This window comes from Heloderma suspectum, chromosome 4, assembly GCF_057233095.1.
Source record: "Heloderma suspectum isolate Gila_16-S chromosome 4, 16-S_ref, whole genome shotgun sequence".
In the NCBI taxonomy this organism is placed as follows: domain Eukaryota; kingdom Metazoa; phylum Chordata; class Lepidosauria; order Squamata; family Helodermatidae; genus Heloderma; species Heloderma suspectum.
The window spans coordinates 35,580,612-35,607,067 of record NC_139461.1 but is presented as its reverse complement, the minus strand read 5'-3'; the positions used below and the strand labels follow the sequence as shown (position 1 = coordinate 35,607,067).

The 26,456-nt window shown below is 42.3% G+C and overlaps 1 protein-coding gene across 1 annotated transcript in view; it reads right to left on the bottom strand.

Moving 5' to 3' along the window:
• Positions 1 to 267: 267 nt before the first annotated feature.
• The window catches only part of ANGPT1 (angiopoietin 1), a 265,949-nt gene continuing 239,760 nt past the window's right edge, over positions 268 to 26,456 (bottom strand). Inside the window, exons 8-9 of the mRNA XM_084847994.1 lie at positions 21,897 to 22,027; positions 268 to 4,215 (exon numbers count right to left, since the gene is read on the bottom strand). Of these exons, the coding sequence (XP_084704120.1) occupies positions 4,055 to 4,215; positions 21,897 to 22,027 (292 nt within the window). The 3' untranslated portion in view covers positions 268 to 4,054. The remainder of the gene's footprint in view (positions 4,216 to 21,896; positions 22,028 to 26,456) is intronic.

Sequence of the window (26,456 nt, the reverse complement as noted above, 5' to 3'; positions counted from 1 at the left end):
GATCAAGTCACATAATAATCAGTTGTTTGGAACAAGCTTTTGTTAACAGAGCAAATGGGGCTGTATATTACCAAAAAATAATAAAACAGAGAAATAAAAATGCTTAATTTGTGCAGAGGTTTTAGACTTGATCTTCTCTCTCCTCCATTGTCAGTCTGAACTTCTGAATACTGTTCTACTTAGACTTTAAAAATATAATGTTGAACTTCATGGCACAAGAATGTACACTCCAAACAAACCCAAGTATGGAATCAAGCAATGTGTTTTAAATGTTTTATTATAAAGGATAGGAAACCATGTCCCCATTTGTTCAAACTGAGATAAATAAACAGTAAATATCATGTTTGTGTTTTGATGGTTCTTGTTTCTTTTTTTGTCCTTTCCAATTTGATCTACACAATGGCATTCTTGATTTGGAAACTTAAAAAAAACTTACATCTTTTAAGAAGCACCACAATCTTTGGACATAAATGAAGACTGCTGGAATGAAAGAGAAAGCAGAGGTATGAAGGAACCGCTGAGCAAAGAACAGTTGGGTAATTTAACCAGCAGAACACAACAAATTAACCCCTCAGGCAGGATTATGCACAGAAAAATACATACACAGATACATAAATACAAAAGGCCTTCTTAACTTGAGAAACACTGAGCCATCACAGTTACAAAGAACCCCGTGGTAGCCCCTTGTTCTTTTATGTTTTCTTTACAAAGCCTATGTAAGTTTCATTCCCATAATTGGAAGAAAGCTGTCTACCATGATTAAGAGTATGGATGTTCAACTGTTAAACACAAAATTAGAAACAATTATCAACATTTCATTTAAAATAGGCTCACGCTTTGGTTAAACCCAATCATGTTCTCCTTTCAGGGCCACTGGTAAACTATATACAGCTGTGTATATGATCATGTATGAAAATAGCTGCAGGATAGTAGTCAAGGAATGACTTGTCTGGAAAAATCAGAAGCTCATTTCTACATAACAGAAAGATAGGGGTATAATAAGCTGCCATACAAGGTCAGAATATTTGTCCATCTGGCCCAGTATTGTCCACACTGACTGGAAGCTCAGGCTGAGGTCTTTCATGTCACCTGACCTGTTACTTGATCCTTCAAGCTGGATAGGGCAACACAGATGATTAGGGGACTGGAAACAAAGCCCTTTGAAGAGAGACTGAAAGAACTGGGCATGTTTAGCCTTGAGAAGAGAAGACTGAGGGGAGGTATGATAGCGCTCTTCAAGGACTTGAAAGGTTGTCACAGAGAGGAAGGCCAGGATCTCTTCTCGATCATCCCAGCGTGCAGGACATGGAATAATGGGCTCAAGTGACAGGAAGCCAGATTCCGGCTGAACATCAGGAAAAACGTCCTGACTGTTAGAGCAATATGACAGTGGAACCAATGACCTAAGGAGGTGGTGGGCTCTCCCACACTGGAGGCATTCAAGACGAGGTTGGACAGCCATCTGTCAGGGATGCTCTGACTTGGATTCCTGCACTGAGCAGGGGGTTGGACTTGGTGACCTTGTAGGCCCCTTCCAACCCTACTATTCTATGATTCTATGGTTCTATGATATAGCAGAGATAGAACCTGGGGCCTTCTGCACGCAATGCACAGATGGACAACCCACAGAGCTATATGGGACAGGCAACTCCAAGGCCACAATGGGAAGATTGCTTCTGTGTGGTCCTTGTGAGAAGGTAACATGGAGAAGGAATATTGGGTGTTTTCATGGCTAGGTAGTGGGAGAACTCTATGTTAGCCTGTATGAATTGTGAATCCAATAAGATGATGGCCGGGGTGGGGTGGTGGTGGGAAACAATTTGGTTGTACTCTGAGTAATCAGAGTAATGTCATCACTTCTTCTACGTGGAGGTCTAATCTCAGCCATAGCCTCTGTGGAACATACACACTTGCTTAATTTGCCATGGACACACATGCAGAGAACCAACTTTCAATTACAGCTTTCATCTACACCCAAAATGACATATGTGAAACAGCTGAAATGTGATATCAGTTTTGTTTATCTGGGTTTTGGTTTGAAAAGGGCTGAACATTCTATTCTTAAAGCAAGGATTTTCTGAGCAGATGATACCAGGATGGATCCAGATGTGTGCACATACACATGCATTGGTGAATCGACAGATTTTGATGATCCTTCCCATCCAAAGAAGGATGGAAGTCTCACAAAAACAACAGAATCCATTTATGTGCAAATGGCCAGCTCACATATGCTATATTAGCAAAGGAAGAACCACAGCTCAGTGGAGAACATATGCTCTTTTTGCATGCTCTTTTTATGGTTCAGTCCCTGGCATCTCCAGATATGGCTGGGAAATACTGGTGTTGGAAATGCTAAAGAGCCACGTCGCCAGTCAGGATAGACAATACTGAACAAGGTGGACCAATGGTCCTATTCAGTTCAAGGCAGCTTCCTGTGTTCTGGTGACATCATTCATGCAGTGATATATGCACATGTTGCTGAGGCCCAGGTTCACACAAAACCATGCATAGGAGCTTATTGCCTGGGCCAAATATCTGCCTGACCTGGTCCTCAACATACACCAGAAAGCACATGAAATTGTAGATGTGCAAGTATTGGGGACATTTTTAAAAAGAAACAAACTTTTAGTGCTTGGATACAGTAATTCACTTTCTTAGAACCTCCGATGGCCAAGGTTGTGTGTATCAATTAAACAGACTTTCTTTTTATTGTAGTCACACATATGGGGCATGATCCAGGGAAATACTTTTTAAGTCTCATTCATTTCAAATAGGAGAGAATGAAGCATTGCTTAATTTTCCCATTTAAATTAATATGCTTAAATCTGGCTAGTTTATGCCCATGGTATTTACAATCCATAATTGTAATTATTCCCTTTGTTCTCTGGTATCAATTTATTTATTGATTTATTCCACAGCAGGAACTGAAGCACAGCAAAGAACTGGTAGTTTCCTCCTTGAATTATTTTCAAATTAAGGACGAATAGCATAGAGAAGAAATGAAGGCCTAGCAATTTGGAAACAATTAACTCTAACATGTGCACATGCAAAAAACAACACTGTTTAATGAAGCCAATCCAGTTAAAATATGTGGTTATGCCATTTGCATACATGCTGTAGTTATGTGTATTTTTCAAAGGAAATTCCATATACAAAATAACCTTTATTTCACCTTAAAAAAAAACACCTTCTCTATGGTGTTTTTTTTTTAACGTGACATTCAGACTGGGTCTGATAGAGGCCAAAGCTGTAGCATTTAGAAAGAAAAATCCCTGGTTTCTTTTATTATCATGCTATAAATCCTAGTTGCAGGATTATGCCAATTATCTGGATTAACTACATTCACCATAGCCATGCAGGGCAGTCGACAACTCTCTGCATATTGCTGTTCTCATTCTCTGTCTCTGTCATGACTCACAGTCTCTTTATTAGGGCATGTTTCACATTTGAAATGGGCTTAATGAGAAATCACTCTTATATCGATCCTACATTAAAGAGAAGTTACTCATCTAAATTATGTTTTTGCTGATCACAGGCAATAGTTTGAGTGGCTATTTTGCTTCTTTCTTTTTTAAGGCACACGTACCAATTCAAACAAATATCGGTTGTGCTTTTGCATAGATTCAATGCCATTTTCATTATCGACAAGCATCCTTTCTGATTATGATTTATTTCTGCTTTACAAAATTTCATCTTGTTTGCATGTAGTCTGGTAATGGTTGATGTCTTTTGTTCAAAGCGAAGGAAAAAAGGGGGGGTTGCTAAAAGGCATTAGGTTCATTTGTGGCAATCGAACTGTAATGTTGTCCACTCAATAGTCATAAAAGCCATCTTCTCTAGTCCAAGCAACCGCAACATCGTCTGCATACCGGTGTGTTTGGTGGTGACTTGTGCCCATTTACTGCAGCCTGTGACATGGGATCCGAGTACTGCTAGACTGCTGCCAATTGATGCATTCAGGAAGTCCCCACCTTCTGCTTCTGATGGTTACATAAGAAGTTCTTCAGAATGTGGTAGCTATACTGCACCCACTTGTTGATTTTGCCTGGCATGTTTAAAAGTCTAAGGGCCGGATCATCATAGTTGTGGAACGTAATGAATAACTGGGGCCTTTGAAGTAATGCCACTTGATTCCATTTATTTTTCCATGGTGCTGTCCAGCTGAGTAGAACATTCCATTGAGATTGGAAGGCCCACAGGCATCGAACCACCAGCCTGAAATCATTAGGAACAAAACCGTTAGACCATGCACTAACGAAATGCGCTCAGTTTGGTTTGCAACATCAAGCTGGCTGACACATGGGTAGTATCTAAGTGGTGAAGGCCACTGAGAAGGCAATGGTTTGAGCTTCTTTTAAGCAAGCAAACAAAAACATTCTGAGGCTGGGGTACAAAGAACCACAAAAACTAGTTACATGTGTCCATGCGGGCTGGTGTTGGCATTTTCTGTTTTTGTTTTTAGAAAACCTAATGGCACTCAATGCCAAATGGCAAACTACTTCTGAAAGTGAGGGGCCTTTCAAAAACATTTTGTGATGTAGCATATGAGTGTGCTGCTCAGAAGAAAAAAAACGGGGGGGGGGCACACATTCCAGTGGGTTGCCCAAGCTGTTGGGAGCAACTAAATTAGGTCTTGGACTGTTTCGGTGCTTGCCTGTGGCCCAATCCAGCTCTTTCCCAGACAGGGAAAGTAATTCCCTCCATTTGTTTGACTATTGAACAACTGAACATCTGATTTTTTATTGTATTCGTAGCTATTTCACAACTTTGTCACACAATTGGCATGCATTTATCTCTGTCATACAAAGTAATGCATTTGCATGTGCAGATCTGCCCATCTGTATTGTAAAGGTAAAGGTGTCCCCAGCCAGTCGTGTCTGACTCTAGGGGGTGGTGCTCATCTCCATTTCTAAGCCAAAGAGCTAGCGCTGTCTGAAGACACTTCCATGGTCATGTGGCCAGCATGACTGAACACTGAGGTGCATGGAACACTGTTACCTTCCCTGCCAAAGTGGTACCTATTTATCTACTTGCAATTCCTTGCTTTTGAACTGCTAGCTTGGAAGAAGCTGGGACTGAAGATGGGAGCTTTTTCCATCACACGGCAGTTGAACTGTTGTCCTGCTGACCTTCCGGTCTGCAGTTCAGCGTCTTAACCACTAAGCCACCGCGGCCCCTTAGTCTGTATTGTACTCATGCCATATAGAAGCAAATGCAGAAAAAGTTCTTTTTAAAGCTTATAAAAACCTTCTAAGCAATGTTATATATAACTGAAATGTGCGAACATCAAGAACATGAACTGTGCACCAACACTGAGCCAATCAGTATTATTAAATAGTGTTACAGGAGGTGGCAGCCTTAGAACATTAACCCAGCTCTATTTGCTCAAAAGTGCACTTTCCTTGCTTTGATCTCATAAATTGAAGCACAGTGCCAGAAAGACTCAAAGACTGGCTTGTGTAGCTTTTTCAGTCAATACCTTAGTGAGAGAAGTCAGTTTCTCATGGGCCATCGCCAATCAGAATTATGTTTTCCTAAGCTTGAGGTTTGAAAGCTTCACTCACCACTCATACACCCTGAGCTCTCCCCCATAATCCAAGTGCCCGTGGAAGGAATCTTGGTCACCTGCCCCTAAATCTGGCCCTGCCTATGGATTTACAATATGTTCATATGATCTCATGCAGGGATGGCCACCCACTGGCCTTGATCTGGCAATTTCCTCTGGCTTCTACCACATTTTATTCAAGGTATGATGAGGTTACCCACAGTTTCCTTACTGGGAAAAGAACAATGTTTTCAAGTTGTAAGAAGAAGAGCTATTCCATGCTTCCATGCGACACCTCTGTGTTTGGTTTTGTATGATGTACCCATTCTTGCCAAGAAAACCCCATGGAACGTATCACAAGGCTAAAAGATATGATGCCAGAAGATGAGCCCCTCAGGTCAGAAGGTGTCTAATATACTACTGGGGAAGAGCAGAGGGTATTTCCAAGTAGCGCCAGAAAGAGTGAAGCAGCTGGGCCAAACCCGAAAGGACACTCCGCTGTGGATGTGTCTGGGGGTGAAAAGAAAATCCGATGCTGTAAAGAACAATATTGTTTAGCAACCTGGAATGTCAGATCAATGAATCAAGGTAAGCTGGAGGTGGTCAAACATGAGATGGCAAGATTGAACATCGACATCTTGGGAATCAGCGAACTAAAATGGACAAGCATGGGCGAATTTAATTCAGGTGACCATCATATCTACTACTGTGGGCAAGAATCCCTTAGAAGAAATGGAGTAGCACTCATAGTCAACAAAAGGGTGGGAAAAGCAGTACTGGGGTACAATCTTAAAAACGATAGAATGATCTCAGTATGAATCCAAGGCAAACCATTCAACATCACAGTAATTCAAGTCTATGCCCCAACCACTGAGGCCGAAGAAGCTGAGGTTGATCGGTTCTATGAAGACCTACAACACCTTCTAGAACTAACACCAAAAAAAGATGTCCTCTTCATCATAGGGGATTGGAATGCTAAAGTAGGAAGTCAAGAAATCACTGGGATAACAGGCAAGCATGGCCTTGGTGTACAAAACGAAGCAGGACAAAGGCTAATAGAGTTTCGCCAAGAGAACACGCTGATCATAGCAAACACTCTTTTCCAACAGCACAAGAGACGACTCTACACATGGACATCACCAGATGGTCAATATCGAAATCAGATTGATTATGTCCTTTGCAGCCAAAGATGGAGAAGCTCTATACAGTCAGTAAAAACAAGACCTGGAGCTGACTGTGGCTCAGATCATGAGCTGCTTCTTGCAAAATTTCGGCTTAAATTGAAGAACGTAGGGAAAACCACTAAACCATTCTGGTATGACCTAAATCATATCCCTTATGAATATACAGTGGAGGTGAGGAATAGATTTCAGGGATTAGACCTGATAGACAGAGTGCCTGAGGAACTATGGACGGAGGTCCGTAACATTGTTCAGGAGGCAGCAACTCAATCCATCCCCAAGAAAAAGAAATGCAAGAAAGCCAAGTGGCTGTCTGATGAGGCTTTACAAGTAGCTGAGGTAAGAAGGGAAGCGAAAAGCATGGGAGAAAGGGGAAGATATATCCAACTGAATGCAGAGTTCCAGAGAATAGCAAGGAGAGACAAGAAGGCCTTCTTAAATGAACAATGCAAAGAAATTGAGGAAAACAATAGAATGGGAAAGACTAGAGATCTCTTCAAGAAAATCGGAGATCTAAGGGGAACGTTTTAGGGTTGTTGTTGTGAGGATAAAATGGAGGAAGGAGGAGGATCATGTACGCTGCCTTGAGTTCCTTGGAGGAAAAAAGGCAGGATATAAATGCAATAAATAAATAAATAAATAAATAAATAAATAAATAAATAATGATAAAGGACAAAGAAGGCAGGGACCTAACAGAAGCAGATGAGATTAAGAAGAGGTGGCAAGAATACACAGAAGAACTATATAGGAAAGATCTGAATGTCCCTGATAGCCATGATAGTGTGGTCACCGAACTTGAGCCGGACATCCTAGAGAGTGAAGTCAGGTGGGCCTTAGGAAGCGTTCCTAACAACAAAGCTAGCGAAGATGACAGTCTTCCAGCTGAGCTATTTAAAATCCTAAACGATGACACTGTTAAAGTGCTGCACTCAATATGCCAACAAATTTGGAACACTCAACAGTGGCCACTAGACTGGAAAAGGTCAGTTTACATTCCAATTCCAAAGAAGGGCAATGCCAAAGAGTGTTCAAACTACCGTACAATTGCGCTCATTTCACATGCCAGCAAGGTGATGTTCAAAATCCTACAAGCTAGGCTTCAGCAGTATGCGAACCAAGAACTACCGGAAGTACAAGCTGGGTTTCGAAGAGGCAGAGGAACTAGAGATCAAATCGCCAACTTTCGTTGGATCATGGAGAAAGCGAGAGAATTCCAGAATAACGTCTATTTCTGCTTCATTGACTACGCTAAAGCCTTTGATTGTTTGGGTCACAACAAACTGTGGCAAATTCTTCACGAGATGGGGGTACCAGACCACCTTACCTGAGAAACCTGTACGAGGGTCAAGAAGCAACAGTAAGAACCGGACATGGAACAACCAAGTGGTTCAAAATTGGGAAAGGAGTACGACAAGGCTGCATATTGTCGCCCTGCTTATTTAACTTATATGCAGAGCACGTCATGAGAAACGTCGGGTTGGATGAATCACAGGTTGGAATTAAGATTGCCGGGAGAATTATCAACAACCTCTGATATGCAGACGATACCACCCTAATGGCAGAAAGCGAAGAGGATCTCAAGAGCCTCTTGTTGAGGGTGAAAGAGGAGAGTGCAAAGGCTGGTTTGAAACTCAACATTAAAAAAACTAAGATCATGGCATCTGGCCCCATCACTTCCTGGCATATGGAAGGGGAAGAAATGGAAGCAGTGACAGATTTTATTTTCTTGGGCTCCAAGATCACCACAGATGGTGACTGTAGCCATGAAAGTAAAAGACGCTTGCTCCTTGGGAGGAAAGCTATGGCAAACCTAGACAGCATAGTAAGAAGCAGAGACATCACCTTGCCGACAAAGGTCCATCTAATCAAAGCTATGGTTTTCCCAGTAATAACATATGGCTGTGAGATCTGGACTATAAGGAAGACTGAGTGCCGAATAGGGATGGGGGAGAATTTCTCCCCGAAACTTCAGGGGGCCAAGTGCCAACGCATTCAGCCCCCCATAATCGGCGGTGAAATTCTCCGCCCCCCCCCCCCCGGGATGGGACTTACCTTTCACGAATGTCCCTCCCGGCGGCGGGTCCCGGCGGCGGTTTGTCGGGTCTTTGTCAGGGGCGGGGGCGGCAGCCGGTCTTTCAACCGGCTGCCGCCGCCATTACAAGTGCAGTAAAAAAACAAACAAAACCCCGTGATAGGCTACGTAACGATTAACATAGCCTATCACGGCTAGATCTCCAAAGTCAGCCGTGATAGGCTACGTTAATCGTCACGTAGCCTATCACGGGTGACTCTGAAAAAAAAAAGCGCATACGCAAATGGCGGCCCCCATAGGGAGCCGCCATTTACTTTCCTTATTTGGTCCCTGTAGTCTACATAAAGATTTACGTGGACTACGGCGAAAATAAGGGCAACGCTATTTGCGTTGCCCTTATTTTCGCCATAGTCTATGTAAATCTTTACGTAGACTACAGGGACCAAATAAGGAACGCAAATGGCGGCTCCCTATGGGGGCCGCCATTTGCGTACGCACTTTTTTTTTTTTTCCAAAGTCACCCATGATAGGCTACGTGACGATTTATGTAGCCTATCACGGCTGACTTTGGAAATCTAGCCGTGATAGGCTACGTTAATCGTTACGTAGCCTATAACGGGGGTATTGTGTTTTTTGTTTGTTTGTTTTTTTCGCGGCCGGGTAGACGGGGTGCTTCTACCCAGCCTGAATTTCGCCGGCGAGGGATGGGGCGCCTCCCGCCCGGCCTGAATTTCGGCCGGGCGAGGCGGGGTACCTCCCCCCCTTCGCATGAACTTCGGGGGGAGAAGCGAAGCGCTTCCCCCCCACAGCGAAGCAAGCTTCGAGGACAGGTAAGGGACTTTCGTCCATCCCTAGTGCCGAAGAATTGATGCTTTCAAACTGTGGTGCTGGAGAAGACTCTTATGAGACCCCTGGACTGCAAGGAGGTCAAACCAGTCAATCCTAAAGGAAATCAACCCTGAGTGCTCATTGGAAGGACAGATAATGAAGCTGAAGCTCCAATATTTTGGCCACCTAATGCGAAGAGAAAACTCTCTGGAAAAGACCCTGATGCTGGGAAAGACTGAAGGCAAAAGGAGAAGGGGACGGCAGAGGATGAGATGGCTAGATAGCATCACTGATGCAATGAATATGGACTTGAGCACACTCTGGGAGAGAGCAGGGGACAGGAAGGCCTGGCGTGCTATGGTCCATGGGGTCACGAAGAGTCGGACACGACTGAACGATTGAACAACCACAACAACCCATTTGTGTCCAGCAGCATGCCTGAGCCCATGTGCCTGTAAATGGGAAACTCTGAGGGTTCAATGGTGTCAGCTTTATCATGCCGCTGGTTTGTGCAACAAATGTGCTCCAGTTCCCAGATAATGGTCTAGAGTTGAGAAATTGAACATCACTGCAGAATTCAACAATTTATTATTTCTTTAAAGTATCTATATCCTGCCTTCCCATAGAAAAACAACAACAACACTCGAGGTAGTTTACAGCATGGGCAGGCAGAATGTAGATCTCTAGGTCTTTGCACTTCAGCTCCCAATCATTGGCCATGCTGGCAGGGGCATATTGGAGTTGAAATCCAAAACATCTGGAGATCTATCTTCTGCCCACCCATGGTTTACTGTGCCTTTAACTCCACAATGGATCTAACAGCTTTCCTATTAGAATGCATGCAGAAGATCCAGGTTCAGTCCTTGGCATTTCTAGTTAAAATGGCCTCAGGTAGCAGGATTGGAAACTTAGGAAGCTTTCTTATAACAAATCAGATGCATTGATCCATCTAGCTCAGTATGTCTACAGCAGGGGTGGGCATATCATAAACCTCCCGAGGTTTTGGCCTATAACCCCCATCATCCCTCACTATTAGCTATGCTGGCTAGGGGTGATGGGACTTGTAGGCCAAGACACCTGGAAGGCCACAAGTTGCCCAACCTTGGTCTACATTGACTTATATCCGTTCGCCAAGGATTCAGACAAGGAGTCCTTCCCAGACCTGTTCTGGAGATGCCAGGGATTGAACTTGGGGACCTTCTGCATGTGTCCTACCACTGAGCTACAGCCACCCATCATAGTTTGGATGTAGATCCTCTGCACACATTCTGATTGTTACTTGATTGATTGCTGTTCAAAGACTTGAACTTCTGTTGACGTCTATTATTATTTGTTGATTTTTATTATTCCCATTAATTTCATATATGCAATTTATGTGACAACGAATTGCATGGATTATTGGCTGGAAAGCTTCCTCCTCTCATTAATTAAAATGCAAGAATGCTCAGGGGGCTGGGGAAATCACAAAATTTCCTTCTTAAAGGCATTACTTCTTAAAGGCTCAAATTCTGCCCTCTGCAGTTTTTTATTGTTTAAATATTTGTAGCCAAACTTTAAAGAGGTAAACATGGCCAAATAAGTCATTCAGAAACAAACATTTGCAGACTCTTCTCCATTGTAAATGGCACCAAAAAGAAATTAACCCAAACATTCTAAATTAGCCTTAATTAGAATGTAGGGAAGCAACATATCATTTTACTAGCAGAGCTGAGATTCTCAAATGGGCAAGGCAGAACCTTGTGAGAACATGCATACTTGGTAAAATCATGAGAGTGTTGGCTTTCATTCTGCAAGTTTGGACTGCAGGAAATAGTTTGAAAATCTGTCTGCATTCTGAGCCCTACTGTTCCACTGTAGAGAGAAAGAAAGGAAAAACAAAACAAAACACCAAGCACCAGAGACGTTACAAAGATTTTAGATCTGTTTGACGGTGTCACATGCCTTACTAATATTGTTGCCTGTCTTGATATAGTAGCTGCCAATGAAAAATAGAATGGAGCCCTTTCTAACCGTACAAAAATTCATAGCAGAAATATGACCCTTCCTTTCTGCTAATTTTATTATGTATTTATGTTATTATTTCAATAAAGTAATATTTTCTTTGAAGCTTTTGTCTTAATTCTTAGTGAACCACTGTGAATTTTAGGTATGCATTTGATCACAGGATACTCTTGCCTCACTCATGCTTCCTCTCTTTCTGTTGCTTGTTATTTTCTTCTATTTCTTCCCTCTTTCCCTGCCCCCCAGTGAAATTTAGATTGTAAGCCCTTTGGGGCAGGGACCTGTCACATAATACTACTATGACGACGACGACGACAGAAATAAGGCATATTTCTTTCCATTGTCTCCTCTTTCCGTCAACTTCTTTTTTTTTAACTCCAATAAATTAGGGATATGTTAAATGCTGTTAGTAGGTGGTCCTTCTGAACAGATGGAGGGTCTTTAACCTGTTCTGGATAGGGTTGCATTGTCTCTGAACTAAGGAGCAGGTCCGTAGCTTGGGGTTTCTCTGGAGCCATTATTGTCACTTGAGGCTTAGGTGGTCTCAGTGGCATGGAGTGCATTCTATCAGCTTTGACTGGTGGCCCAACTACACTGTTATCTGGACAGGGACATCTTGGCTTCAGTAGTCTATACTCCGGTAATCTCTAAATTAGATTACTGCAATGTGTCGGGTCGCCTTTGAAGACAGTTGGAAGCTGCAGCTTGTGCAAAATGTGGTGGCCAGGTGATAGCAGGGGCCAGAAGGTCTGAACATATAACACTGCTTCTGGCTTGCTTGCACTGGCTGGCTGTATGTTTCTGAGCCCAATTCAAGGTGCTGGTTTTGATCTATAAAGACTTCCTCCTCTGACAAGGGAGAGGGTCTTCTCAGTGGTGGCTTCCTGATGTGAAATGCTCTCCCCAGTGAGGTCCACCTGGTGCCAACATTGTTATCTTGAAGCCAGACTTTCCTCTACTGCCAGACATTCCTCTACTGCCTGTCATTTGACAGCACATGATAAGGCTTTTTAACAGGTTCTAGGATTGTGATTGTTGATTGTTTAAAATTGTTTTTATATTTTCATACATTGATGGCTTTATATTATGTTGTCATATTGTATTTTTAGGCTTTTAGGCTTTGCCAACCACCCAGAGAACTTTGGCTATTAGGTGGTATAGAAATGTAATAAATGAATGAATGAATGAAGATATGGAACTCCTGTCAGAACTGTTGCAAGCATTACCAAAATTCTTTGGGCTTTCCTCAAAATCCCTCACATGTGTCACCTGAAAAAGAACCCTCACATTAGCTTTGGATTTCAGTGTAAGTGAAATTGCGGTGGTATTTCTAGAAGCCAAAGTAATCATTATGTGGGAGATCTGTGATTGGATCTCCCAAAGTCTTTTTCTTTAATAAAAATAGGGTAATTTGGATTGAAGCTGAAATCCTGGGGGAGAGGGATATTAATCCTTTCCACTGTCCTAAGATTCTGCTCTCACCCAGAAGTTGCTATTAGCCATCTTGTATGTGCATGTGGGGAAGACAGCTACAATACTCTTTTCTGTCCATGGCTAATAGGACCTGGGAGGCATTTGAAGTTTGGGAAACTGCCTGGAAGAAAAGGGCTAACCTCCCTCCGCTAGCAATGCAGACCTAATCCAAGTCTACCCCCCACACCTCCACATGTCATCATGAATCTCTTACATCATGTCTAGTTTGGCCCTCAAATAAATAATTGCTTCCATGAAGCACAATGAAGTGATACAGATCTTAAAGCAAAGAAATTTATAGGACGTATGGTGTTACTCATTAGAGCATGACTTTTTCAAAGGGGTATTGATCAGAGCAGCATTTTTAGGGCCATGCTGAGGGGTTGAGGGTTAATAATAAAATAAAGAGATTTCTCCTTCTCCCCGAAGGAAAGGAAGCTAGTCACCACCACTGCCTTTGTTCCACTTTATCTGGGGTTTGCTGCATGTGCAACACAGCATCTGCAAACCTGCTGGAAACCTACAGTGGAGGCCTAGCAGAGCCAAGTAATAATCAAGTCAAGCGCCCACAGTCAGCAGAGTGGTGTGAGGTTTCTTTGACTTCATGGAACAATGTGATGTCTTCCAAACTGAAATGCTTACTAACAGTTTCGTTTTTTAAGAATAAAAAAACACCTTTGCTGTTCAGGGTTTCCCATCCAGTCTCCAGAGATGCAGTGGAATTAAATGTGGAGTCTTTTTTGTGGGCAGAATGTATTTCCCATATGGCTCACGCATTGTGTCAGCAGATTTTGTCCTCCGCACTCGGTCTGAAGGGAAGGAGTCCTTGTTTTTTAACCACCGGGTACATTAGTAACAATGATTAGTGCATAGCTCCAAGGTTTACACTGCTCTGTACATTTGGACCAGAGTGAATTTATGATTTGAGCCTTGTAAAGTAATTTCTTATATGTTTTGAACAATACTTTGTAGGCTTTTTTTTTTTCTCTTGAAGTAACACTTCATAATGAAATCTTCGGGGAAGGGTCGGTGCCAAATACATTCTGGCATTCTCCTATTTTGATACAGTTGACCTCTCTTTGATTACAAAGCTATACCTAAGGGGCTAATAACCAAAGAAAAAGAAAGCAGTACAGCTGATGTTTGACTGTAACAAGAGCATAATCTTATAGAAATTTAAGACAAAGCTAAACATGGAAAAATCTAATCCTCATTTTTTTTTCAGAGCTGAGCCTGGAACACATAAGTGGTTCTCAGCTCTGTTTATGCTGTCATGAATATGGACCAGAAGGTGGTATCCATTACTATTCTACTTCACAACAACAATCATGGCATGAAAGACAGACTTTCTTTGGGGGATTTTTTTTTCTTAGCAAGGCAACCTAAACACAGCACAATCCCAGCACAGCACTAGATGACAGACTACCTAAATTATGCCTGCAGGAACAATCTGCTAAAGTGCATACCACATTTAAGGACTCCTGTCTGACTTTCACAATTAAGTGGGTTCACCTTTATGAGGACTTGGAGCAACATCTATTACAGTCGATCTATGTGATCCTGTTCACACATACATCAAGTCATGACTGGCTTTTGTTGAATCACAGATTAATCCCCAGATACAGAATCTTCATTTCATGCAATGCCACCTCAACCTCAATACATTTCAGTGAAGATGATTTGCACATTTAGCAGAAAGTTATCAAGTCTTCAGTACCTCCCTCTGTCTGTCTGAACCAGGGCAAAAGTCAATAAAAGTGCAGGTAAGAAATAGGTGCTAAGGTACTAACTTACTGCTGATCTGGCTACAGCCTACAGGCAAGATTTTCTCCATGTTTTCAAGTGTTTAGAAATTGCCATTGCCTCAAAGGTAAGTTATCAAAGAGATCTGATTTCTGCTAAACCAAGTCTGTATACAGATGGCCATTTCGGAAGACAAATTGAAGGAACTTTCTCCTTCATGCTACTTATGGTACTAGCCCCAATCCATTGATAGATAAACTGTACAAATACAATGGGGGTAGGGGGAATGTAGCCAATTAATTATTCTAAATCTTAATTGCAGCTGCTTCCCTACAAAGCCTCTGCATTTTTAAAATACAAATCAATGGAGTGGTGAAATTCCATTTCACTCCTATGATTTGTTATTCTACCAGAAAAACGTGATATAACTGCACAAAGTATATACTGCTGTACTTCCTATTCTTGTTGGTTCCCTTAGCATTCAAAATGTTTTCTACCCCCCTTTTGTAGTTTTATAAACACTGCAAATATTGTTATGGTCAATGGTTTCAATGAAAAAATTTACTCAGTCATACCACAAAGCATACTAGCCTAAAACAACCCAGGGGGCTTTTTATGGAAGGGTGGAGTAGTAAATAATTCTACTGGAGTTTCTAAATCCTCCTTCTTTTGTTTGTCACTAGTTGACCATCTACTGGCTTTAATTAACCATTCCAAGCTAGAAACAATTCCTATTTATTTGAACCATGGCATCTTTGACCATCTTTTGTATTCAAGCTGTTTCCTGTCTTCCTCCTTCTGAGGCAGAGGTGGCCACAACTAGAGACAGGATGTTGGGTAGTTTCAAGATGCATCCAATAAAATATTATTTTGGGATCACTCTGGAGCCCCATTCAGGCATTCTATATGTGGAGCTAATAAACACATGAGAAGATGGAGCGCACTAGCCCCACCCTCTCCATCATTGCTCTCTCCTCATGGCAGGTGACTTTCTGAAGAGGAGAGCCTCCTGTATCCGTGGAGGGTCTCCACCCAATCTTGAATGCTGATTTTCCTCAACCCCACGAGTAGAGGGTGACAAATGCAATAATGGAGGGGAGAGCGGTTCTTTCATAACACTATCATTGAAATTAGGAGGACTTAGGAGTGCTTAACTTTGCCTGGATCCTCCCCAAGGATAATTTTATAGTTCATAGCTGGTTCTCTTGAAAAATAATCAATTATTGGACAACTGCAGTAAAATGCAGTTTAGAAATTAGGACCCACATGCATACCATTTTGTAATGCAAGAGACAATGTGCATTATCCTCCAGCTATATGGCCACAGGCGTAATGCTATGGGCTTTGGGCAGAATTGAACGGGTTTTTATGCCCCTGCTGATTTTCTTATGTCCTGTAAATTCCCTTGTGCAAGTGACCCGCGCCAGCTGTGCAGCAGCAATTTAGTGCTTCTGGCAACCCAAAATGAGTGGAAATGGTCATTTCTGGACGGAGCCAGAAATGACCATTTCAGCTCATTTTGAGTCTTCCTCTAGAAAATGCTAAATCTCTCTTGTGTTACTGGTGGGTCCCACTTGTGCAACAGAATTAGTTTGACCCACTGCTTCTGGAGGGGAATCAACAGGGCGGAAACGAATCGGCGCGGGCATAAGCACCCCATTGTATTCCGTCCTGTGGTTCTATATTTCTGTAAAATCTGAGCACAGTAATTAATAGCAATTGCTGGCAGGGTGGATAAGAAGGAAAAAGAGAAAAGATTATGCCTACAGCACCATTTCAGCTGCTTTCGGATTTCAGATGAGCTGCTGCAGGCTGTAAGAAACCTGGCTGCTATTTTCTGAACTTTGTTTTCCTGGCAAGGCTGTTGCAGTTTGTAGTGTTTATTAAAGCCTTAATGCATAGGAAAGAGTTAGTTTATTGGGCTCTGGTTTACACACTACTGAAAGATAAGAATTGATATTGTGTTCCAGTGTTTGATTTTGCCTATTTTATAATTTATCTGAAATATTATTATGTTCATATCAGGGAAATGAGTTGTTTATGATTGTTATGAGGTCCTATTATAATGATGTATTGGTATGCTTTTTTGTTGTTGTATTGATGTTTTCTTAGCTGCTTTGGGCACCTTTTTGTGGAAAAGCAGCATATAAATTAAATGATGATGGTGGTGATTTCATCTAAATGGGATAATGTAAACAATGGGAGGACTCGGACATCATGCATGAGCCTCAGTCTTGTGTGCTCCCCCATTCCCTCTTCTGGTGTGTCTATGCGGAGACTGGAAGCATCCACTTCTATTTTAAACTAACCACAGTTCATTTTGTTTCATCTTAATTCAGACAAACTGTGGGTAGTTTAAACTATGGCTTGTCTGAGCAACTCTAGAGCAAACTGTATTTTTCAGTCAGGACTTGTTCAGACAAACCATAGTTAATCTGGTTTGGACAAAATGTTAAGTCAGAAGCATTACAGCCATACTGGAGGAAGAGAGGGGCAGTCATGTAATGCTAAACGATTGTTTGCATTATGTTCAAGTCAAGTCAATGGGTTCCATCCAGAGAAAGGCAGCCATACATCTTAATGATAACTGACAGCCATGCTTCTTACTGACTAGATGCACAACTGCGTGGATTGTAAGTGCACCTGAAATACTCTGAATTGCATCAAATTTATTTATTTATTTATTTATTTATTTATTTATTTAATCTGTCTTTTCTCCAAGGAGCCCAGGGCAGCATATTTAATCCTCCTTCTCTCTATTTTATCCTCACAAAAACCCTGTGAGGTAGGTTAGGCTGAGAGTCAGTGACTGACCCAAATCACCCAGTGAGCTTCATGACTGAGCGGGGACTAGAACCTGGATCTCCCGAGTCCCAGTCCAAAACACTAACCACTACACCACACTAGCTCTCAAACTGCATCAGCTACCATCATGATTTATTTAGCTGATTCACCAGCCAGGTTCACCATCTGTGAAAACTGTGAATGTGAGATTTGATGGCTCCTTTGACCACCACTCTTTCCCGAAAGGCACGGATGTTGCAGTTTATATGCTAATAGAGATATGTTTGGATATTAACTATAAACAGCCTATTACAATGGTAGATCAGTACATTTCATCCCCAAGTGTGAGGATGTTGATATGAATGCTCTATCACAGCAGCACTAGAGAGGTGAGAGTGGCGCCCTCCTTGATATGCTTTCACAGGCACGTAAAAACTTTTGTGTTCCAGCAGGCCTTTGGGGATAGCTAGTCTGGATCTGTGAGAATATGGTGGATGGGTACTATATTTCTTGTTGTCTTTTAATGTTCTGATATTTTATACAATTTTAATATTATTGATGATTTAATTGTATATTTAACTTTTGTATACTTCTATTTAAACTTCTATTTATAGGTTTTAATTGTACAAGTTTTAATGTTGTAAAGCCGCCTTGAGTCCCAGTACTGGGGAAAAGGCAGGATATTAATAAAAATAATAATAATACAGACAATGGCTGTGGAAGGGTGTGCCTTCAAGGTGACAGGCAACATGCTGTCCATTTTAAGTTCATTTAAATATATATGAATAAACTCAATTTTTGTTTTATTTTAATAATACATGTCATGTGCTCAGAACTCCCATAGGCATTTCATTGGAAAATACCTGTTTTGATGGTCCAATGCGATTGTAAACCCTTTAGAAAGAGACTGCTCTACTTTTGTGATCTGTGTACATCCTAGGGCACTGTTGGCAATTATAACGATCAACAAAAGCTGCATCAGAGAACCTTTAATATCCTGTTGCAAACATTTGAGGCAGCTACAAAGCAATAGCCTGATGCAGACCTACTTGCCCCAAATCTTGCTTGCTCTTCCATAATTGCCTCATTCAGTTCCACCTAGTCTTTCAAAGAGTTGGAAAAAAAAAACCCTCTGAAACTCACAATTAGTGTTCCAGAAGTCTTATTGGTATTGAATCTTGTGAGTATCAGAGGGTTTTTTAAAAAAATATAAATGTAATGTTATGCTGGTGTAGCAACGTAGTAAAATGGCAAGTGTTTTGGCAAAACTTGAAGCCCACCATTCCATGTCAAGCTGAGGAGAAAAAGGGCGAGTTCGGATGATAACAGCGATGGAAGCAACCATTCTGGCTGCTCCCCCTGCCCCCAAACGTGCTGCGCATGTGCAACTTCCATTTGCATGCTGCAGTGTGGGTGGGCATGTCTTCTGAACCTGGCACATGGTGCACCGGAGGGGGGGGTGTCGTACCCACCCTACAACCTCTACTGCACATCATGGGATGACACGCCATCCCACGCTGCTGTGCACTGCAGAATCATACAAATGGTGGTTGCATGCATGACATGCGTGGGCTGGGGGGAGCAGCCATGATGGTTGCATCCCTTGCTGTGATAGTCCAAACCCAGTCAAAATCTTCTCCTGGGTCCTTGTTATTTCTGAGCCTTATAATCGAGCACTGAGATCTTTTTGCTGAGATCAAGGATCGATTTCATTCATGAGGGACTTTTTTTCCAGCCAGATTATGAAGACAGCATCCATAGTGGTATGACTGATGTTTAGTTATAGACAAGGCAAATAGATTCTCTGGGCATATTTACACTAAAGACATATCCGTTTTATTATATATAAGTTCAAGGGTTGTGGTCACCCCCAAATAATTTTTGGAATTGTAACCTGGTAAGGATGCAGAGAATTCTCTGTTAGAGATTCCTAGCTCACCGCATAGAACTACAAATCACAGAGTTTCCTGTGAGGAGGGAATGTCTGCTACACCACTTTACACAAAGTTTCAGTGTGCCTTCCATGAAATTCTAGTGCTGTGCCAAAACCAGTCCAAATGCCCCAAAGTTTTCTTCCCTGTAAAAGATGCTTCCATATTTCTGCTTCATTCTCAAGGTGCTTTAGAATTTATTTTCTTTTGTTTTCCTTTGGTGGTGCTTGAGCTTACTTTATCATTGCAAAGTGGTTGAGGGGGTGCTGTGTTTTCCACTCCCCCCTTTCTATTACACATCTCTCTATCGCTTTTCTGCCTGACTATCCATGCTTCATATCCAGCACCAGCCTGGGACACCTCATAACTAAGGGAAGTGCAAGAACTTTGCACCCCACCCATGAGAATGTCACTGAAACATTATTCTCCTTTGTTTGTTTTCAAAAATATGATTGTTTTGTTTTGTTTTTTGCTGTAAGAGTGAATGAGAATGGTTGAAAAGGGGCATAAGACACTTTCAGCACAGCATTACTAAGAGAGACGGTGGGGAGCAGTTTGTATGCTGCTATCAACTCTGGGACTTCTTACTGAAGTAAATGGGACATCTCTCGAGAAGCTTTCCCCAACCTTGCACCCTCCAGATGGGCTGGACTACAACTCCCAGCATCCCCAGCAGCATGTGTAGTCAGCACATCTGGAGAACAGGGTAGCAAGTTGGGGAAGACTGTTCTACAGTGCCTGGCATGAGGACTGCTGTCTGAGAGAAGGCTTTTTCTCTTTCATGAACTTTGATGTTGGTCCTGATCCACTGAGATACACCTTGATAACCCTCAAACAATAACCAACATTCAGTAATAATACAGAATTAATCATGGTTTGTCTAGTTTTAGTTTCTTTCCCCTGACAATTTCAGGCTCCATCTGTGATTATCTCTTTTGTTACTTGCCACACATAAAATTTCTGGTCATCTCCCAGAATTCTCCTGGACTGTCAAGATAGCTACAAAACTCATGTACATTTTATATAATTTATAATGAAAAGTCTGTCTAAGGGGGTTGCCAAGACCAACAGAAAGTCCGATAAGGTTCTCTACTGTCCAGGATACAATTATTTCTAAAGATGAATGATTTTTATTACATTGTTATCGCAGCCACTTTTTGTTATCCGATAGTTTGCTGTGACCAAATGTTTGAACACATCTCTCTTATGTTCTGTGTTGTGAAGTGTTTAAACTGCTATCTCACAGGAAGCTGGCTGTACGTGGCAAATACCATAGTATCCTATTTAGATATTTTAAAACAATTCAATTAGTAGTACTGGTACTGAAACAATGTCTCAAGCATCGTTAGTCATACAGATCCCCCCTGCCCCCCCCAGGGGAAAAAGGCTCTTAGCATCTCCTTATATGTCCGTACAGCTTTTTGTAACTTGGAAACATTTCCCACTGAAAATACATCAAATGGTTAAAATTACCCTGGTTGATAAACATCTTGGTTTGTGACTCAGCCTTCTCAATGGATCCCCCACTGAACGCTATCAATACATAGCAGTACTGCCTCTTTTTGGCACTATAAGCTATATGCCAAGGACCAAATTATACATGACCAGATCTCCCATCTTACTCAGTTTTGGTAAAAAGCAGCCACATGTGTTTGTGTGTGTTGTGTGTGCAGGTGTGTGATTTGGATTGGGACCATGGCACCAGGGAAAGGGGGTAACCTTTTTCTTCCTTGCAATTTTCCTCAATGGGAATTGTGTCCCAAACAGAAACCGCTATTTGCCCCATTAGGGGAAACTTACACGTACTCTTACATTTCCCTAATGAGATAAATGGCAGTTTGGGGAAGGTAATTTTATTTTCGAAAATGTCTCAGGGGATAAGGTTAACCCTCATCTCCCTGCTCCATGGTCTCAATACAAATCAATTTTGCTTTTTAAAAACATTTTAAGAGATTACAGGCCTCTATTGTCTTACTCAGTTTGCCCCACCCTACACCATTCCTATGAATGTCTTTTGAAATATATCCATTATCATTTCTGAGCAGGCAGAGGGTGTCTAGTTCAGTAGCAGAGCAAGAGCTTTTGGATGCACCAGGTTTCCCAAGTCTTAACAATGCTCCTTTAAAACCTCTAAGATGTTCCTCCCCTAAGGAGGAAGTCCTACATCCACTCTGATGTTCACTTAAGGTGAAATTTCAATGAAAAGTTACATCAAAAGAATCACAGCAGCAAGAGCAAAGAAGAGCCTCCATTTGGGACCCTGGGCAAAGGGGCTGAAAGGCCTGGGCTAGCAGGATTAAAATTAAAAGTCAGTATAAAGCAGCTCTTTAGTCTCTCTCCATCCATCCATCTCCATCCATTGATTATTTGATGCTTACCTCCTGTTAGCATAAGGGCACATTTGCACATACAGTTGTCATTGTCAGCATCTTTGGTACTAAAATCAGCCCCATGCAGTATCAGGCTGCTCTGCTTTCCTGCTGTTCCTGAATGACCCTTTAGATAGAGTCTAAAAGAGAAAAGGGGAATGGGGAGGAGAGAGTATGCATGTTATCAAATACTGTTGCAAAGATTCATGCTGTACTTGGACTTCTGTGGTGATAACAGATCTGACTGGGAGATTTCTGAAATCCTGGGAACACTTTGGGACAGAGAAGTAATATTTCTGCCCTAGCATTATTAATTCATTAATTAGATTTCTATCTCACCCCATCCAATGGCATAACAGCACTTAGGGAAATTTGGCTTCTGCACAGAGGCATTGATAATTATCCGGGTCCCCTGACTAGTGAGAGAGCATCTGGATGAACCATGTGGAAAGCAGAATGTTCCCAACATGCAGCTGTAGGAACTCCTAATCTCTCCCATTGTCTTGCTTCTGTTTGCAGATAGCAACTGTATGTTTGTACCATCTCCAACATTCTTCAGACTGCCATCAGTTTCAGACAGTTATTGACTTCCAAAGTGGCTCATATCAAGAAAGAGAGAGAGAGAGACCCTTGATAATCTCTCAGGCTTACAAAGTAAAAAGAAAAGAGACACGCCAAGGAAGAGGAGTGGAGGGGAAAGGCAGAGGTGGGAATCAGTTCTTCAAGAACAAAGTGGTAAGCAGGCATTTATATCTAGAGGTGGACAGACTCACCCGCGCCCAGTTTTGCCTGGTGCTTACCGAGCTGCCGCTGCTTGCTGAGCCACGCTCACCCCGGGATGGCTCAGCAAGTGCCCAGCATGTGCCATGGGGCCACCCGTCCTCAGCGAGCCACCATTTTGCGCAAAATGATGGCTCAGTTGTACAGAAAAGTACTGTTGAGTAAATGGGGCCCTTATGGAGACTCCTTTGCAAGGGGACCATGAGGAGTTGACAGGCAGCAGAGGCAGGAGTTGTCTGCCAACTGCTTATTCTCTCCTTGCAAGTAGGAGAGAATGAGGGATTGTCAGGTGTTGATGGGGATTCCAGCAGCTGCCATTTTGCGCAAAATGGCGGCTTGTGGTTTTACAGAAAAGTAACATTATGTAAATGGCAGCCGTAAAGGCACCATTTATGCAACGTTACTTTTCCATGAAACCCCAAGCTGCCATTTTGCACAAAATGGCGGCTCGCTAAGGGGCCAGCTGGCGGGTGCATATGGTCCATGCAAGCACCCGGCGAACGGGTGTGGTCAGTGGTAGCAGCTTGTCGAGTGGGGTCAGGGTGCCCAAGCAGTGTGTGTGTGTGGGGGATTCTGCTGGACTCCACCTCCCTCTCAGACTCCTCCTGCAACATCCCTATTTATATCTAGCTCAGTCCAGGTTGATCTTTCCTTGCTTGTGCTCTTGCTTAAATAACTAGCAATTGGTGAATCTGGTTTCTTTGCTCAATGGAGTGTCCTTTCCACTTGGTTCTGCAGTCCCAGGGTAACTGTCAGTTGGAGCTGAGTGTTCTTTCTGGCAGGGAAGGAGGAAACACACTGCCTGCAGCAGCACGTTCTCTGGCCAATGGATAGGATCAGGCAGTTTCCCCCCTTGCTGTGAAGTTCTTCCTGGGAGGCAGCTTTTCAGTGGCCCCAGGTCCCCTGCCCAATGCCAGAAGCCTTGCAGAGGTGGTTTGCACTCAGTAAACATAGGGCTGCAATCCTATATCCTTTTACCCAGGAGTAGGCACCACCAAACTCAACGGGACTTTCTTCTGAATAGACATGGATAGGTTTGCACTGTAAGCTGCACAATACCGGCTGATGCTTAAGGGAGTGATGCTACAACTCCCTTGACACATTTCTTTTTAAACAGCTAGAAATGTCTTCAGCTGGGGTGGCGGGTGGGGAATAGGGCACTCTGTTAGAAAGAATGTAACCAATCAACATTGTGTGATAAATGCAATGTAGGGGAGGTTCCAAATGCAGGGTAAAGATAAAGAATCTTGGAAAAAGTCAAAGCAAGAGAAAGTCTGGACATAAAAACAGCCAAGCTTTATAAAGCACAGTTTAAATGCGGTGCCAATTAGATATTGTTTTCTAAAGCAATATGCAGGCTAAGTTTGGGAGCAATAAGTTTAAAAGTCTTCTGCTGGTCTTTCTGCATTTTTTGTTGTTGCTTGAAGATAAACAAACTAAACTGAGATTAAAGCCTTATAGATTTACTGGATCTGGACACTGGTGGCTTATTTTGGTAAATGTTCTTACTTTTTTCCCCCAGAAGAAAATAAACTCCTTTGGAGTGGTGCTGATAGAAAAATGACTCCAGAACTTGGTATCTCCAGGCTTATTTTAAACTGTCACACATCATCAGTACATCACCCTGGACAGGCTCACAGAAGCCGATGTCAGCATAAAAAAAGGACGCTGTCTTTTTGACACGAGTCAAAGAAATCTACGAGAGGAAGATGCTGAACAGCCAGGGGTTTCTTACATTGGATGTATGGAACTGCCTTGAGGAATTTTGTTAAGTCTTAGGGCCAAAGCAGACATGATGTGGGAAATCTGTAAGGATTTGCTGTGGTTTTTATAAGTCATAATAGCAGCAGCCATGGGGAGCCAAGTCTGGATGATTTATGGGGGAAATGGTTTCTGTTGTGGTATATATTGATTCTAAAAGAAGTGTGTGTATGCAGCCTGCTAGACTCATCTTTCCCCCCATTCACTGTATTCCTCACTCTGCTCACCTTCCCCATAGTGTTTCTGGTGCCTCCACATAGACCCATGGCCTGACTGGAGTCCACCAGGAAAAGAGCCTTCAGTGTGGTGGCCCCCTTCCTGGGGAACTCCCCGCCTTTGGAGGTCAGGCAGGCGCCAATGCTGTGTTCCTTCTGGATCCTCCTGAAGACATTGTTGTTTTGGGAAGCCTTCCCTGAGTGACCAGCCATAGCTTATTAAATTTGGTCTTATCAGAACTTGCTTCTTTTAAAATGTTTGAATTGTTTTAACATGTTTTTTTATTCTTTTTTCTGTCTGCTGTTCACTGCTCCGAGATCTTTGGATGTGGAGAAGTATAGAAATATTGTAAATAAATAAATAAATAAATAGTGGCCATTTCCTTTTTATGTGCATATTAAATGCAATAACACATTTGACATCATGTCTAGTTTGCCCCTTTTTTCCGAAGTGGAACTGATATCCTGGGAAGTCTCCACTGTTCTGGTGTTATTTCCAACCTTGTATAGAGTATGGTACATGTTCAGTGTCATGTAGCTTGCAGTTCCTTCAGCTCTTTCAAGTCTCTTCCCTAATACTTTACTAATAATGCAGAAGTGCACATTGATTAAAAATGCAAAACAAGCAGTTTTGATGTGGTTTTCTGCATGATTTCTTTTCTGAGTGGTGCTTCACTGATATTCAGGAGGGCCATGTGCTCATCTGTAACATACTGCACAAAAAAAAAATCTTGATACAGTTATATGTACAATCACATCAGCAATTGAGCTTTTTGTTTGTTTGTTTGTTTGGTTTGGTATCATGGAGAGGAAAAATGGTTTCGTAACATAGAGAGGAAAAATGGGTAGACATGGACCTGAAGAAACCAGAGCTGTGCCAAGCTGTGTGTTCTCCAATTACAAATTTGATTTGAGATTTTTTTCCCTACTGATCCCTCCTCCCCTTGTAGCTCCCTGTGCCCCCCCCCCCAGACCCTCTGGAATGGTGTAGGAAGCTGGAGGGGGAAGCTGGAATTGGTGAAAACAACTTCATCCCCCTTTCCTCCTCTGGGAGGCAGGGATTCTAAAACCTTTCTGTGAAAGAAAGGAGACCTTCCACTCACAGAAGAGAAGGGACTCTCATAAGAACATAAGAGCCATGCTGGATCAGCCCAAGGGTCCATCTAGTCCAGCATATAGTTCATACAGTGGCCAACCAGCTGCCCACAGAAAACCCACAAGCAGGTCATGAGTGCAACAGCACCTTTCTGCCCACCCATGTTCCCCAGCAACTGGTGTACATAGACAAACTACCTCTAATACTGGAGGTAGCATATAGCTAGAAGGACTAGTAGCCATGGATAGCTTTATCCTCCATGAATTTGTCCAATCCCCCTTTAAAGCTATCCAAATTGGTGGCCATCACTACATCTTGTGGAAGTGAATTCCATAGTTTAATGCTGTGAGAAGAAGTACTTTTATCTGTCCTGAGTCTCCCACCTGTCAGCTTCATTGGATGACCCCAGGTTCCCTATCTCCCTAGCCTCTTCCTCCACACCATGCATAATTCTGTAGTTTCTAGTTTTACATCCATGTTCTTGAGTCCTTTTCCCACTACACCAAGGCCTTTATTCCATACATTGGGCTATCCATTTGATACTAAGATTTATAGGAGAGCATCATTATTATTATTTTTTTGCATGGAGAAGAGTGTCCACTGTAAAGAAAACAAATTTTTTTAAAAAATTACTGAATGTTTTGGGAATCGACTAATTCCCTCCCCTTGCTCTCCCCCACAGCCATGTATATTCTTGACATTCTTCCATCCTAAATT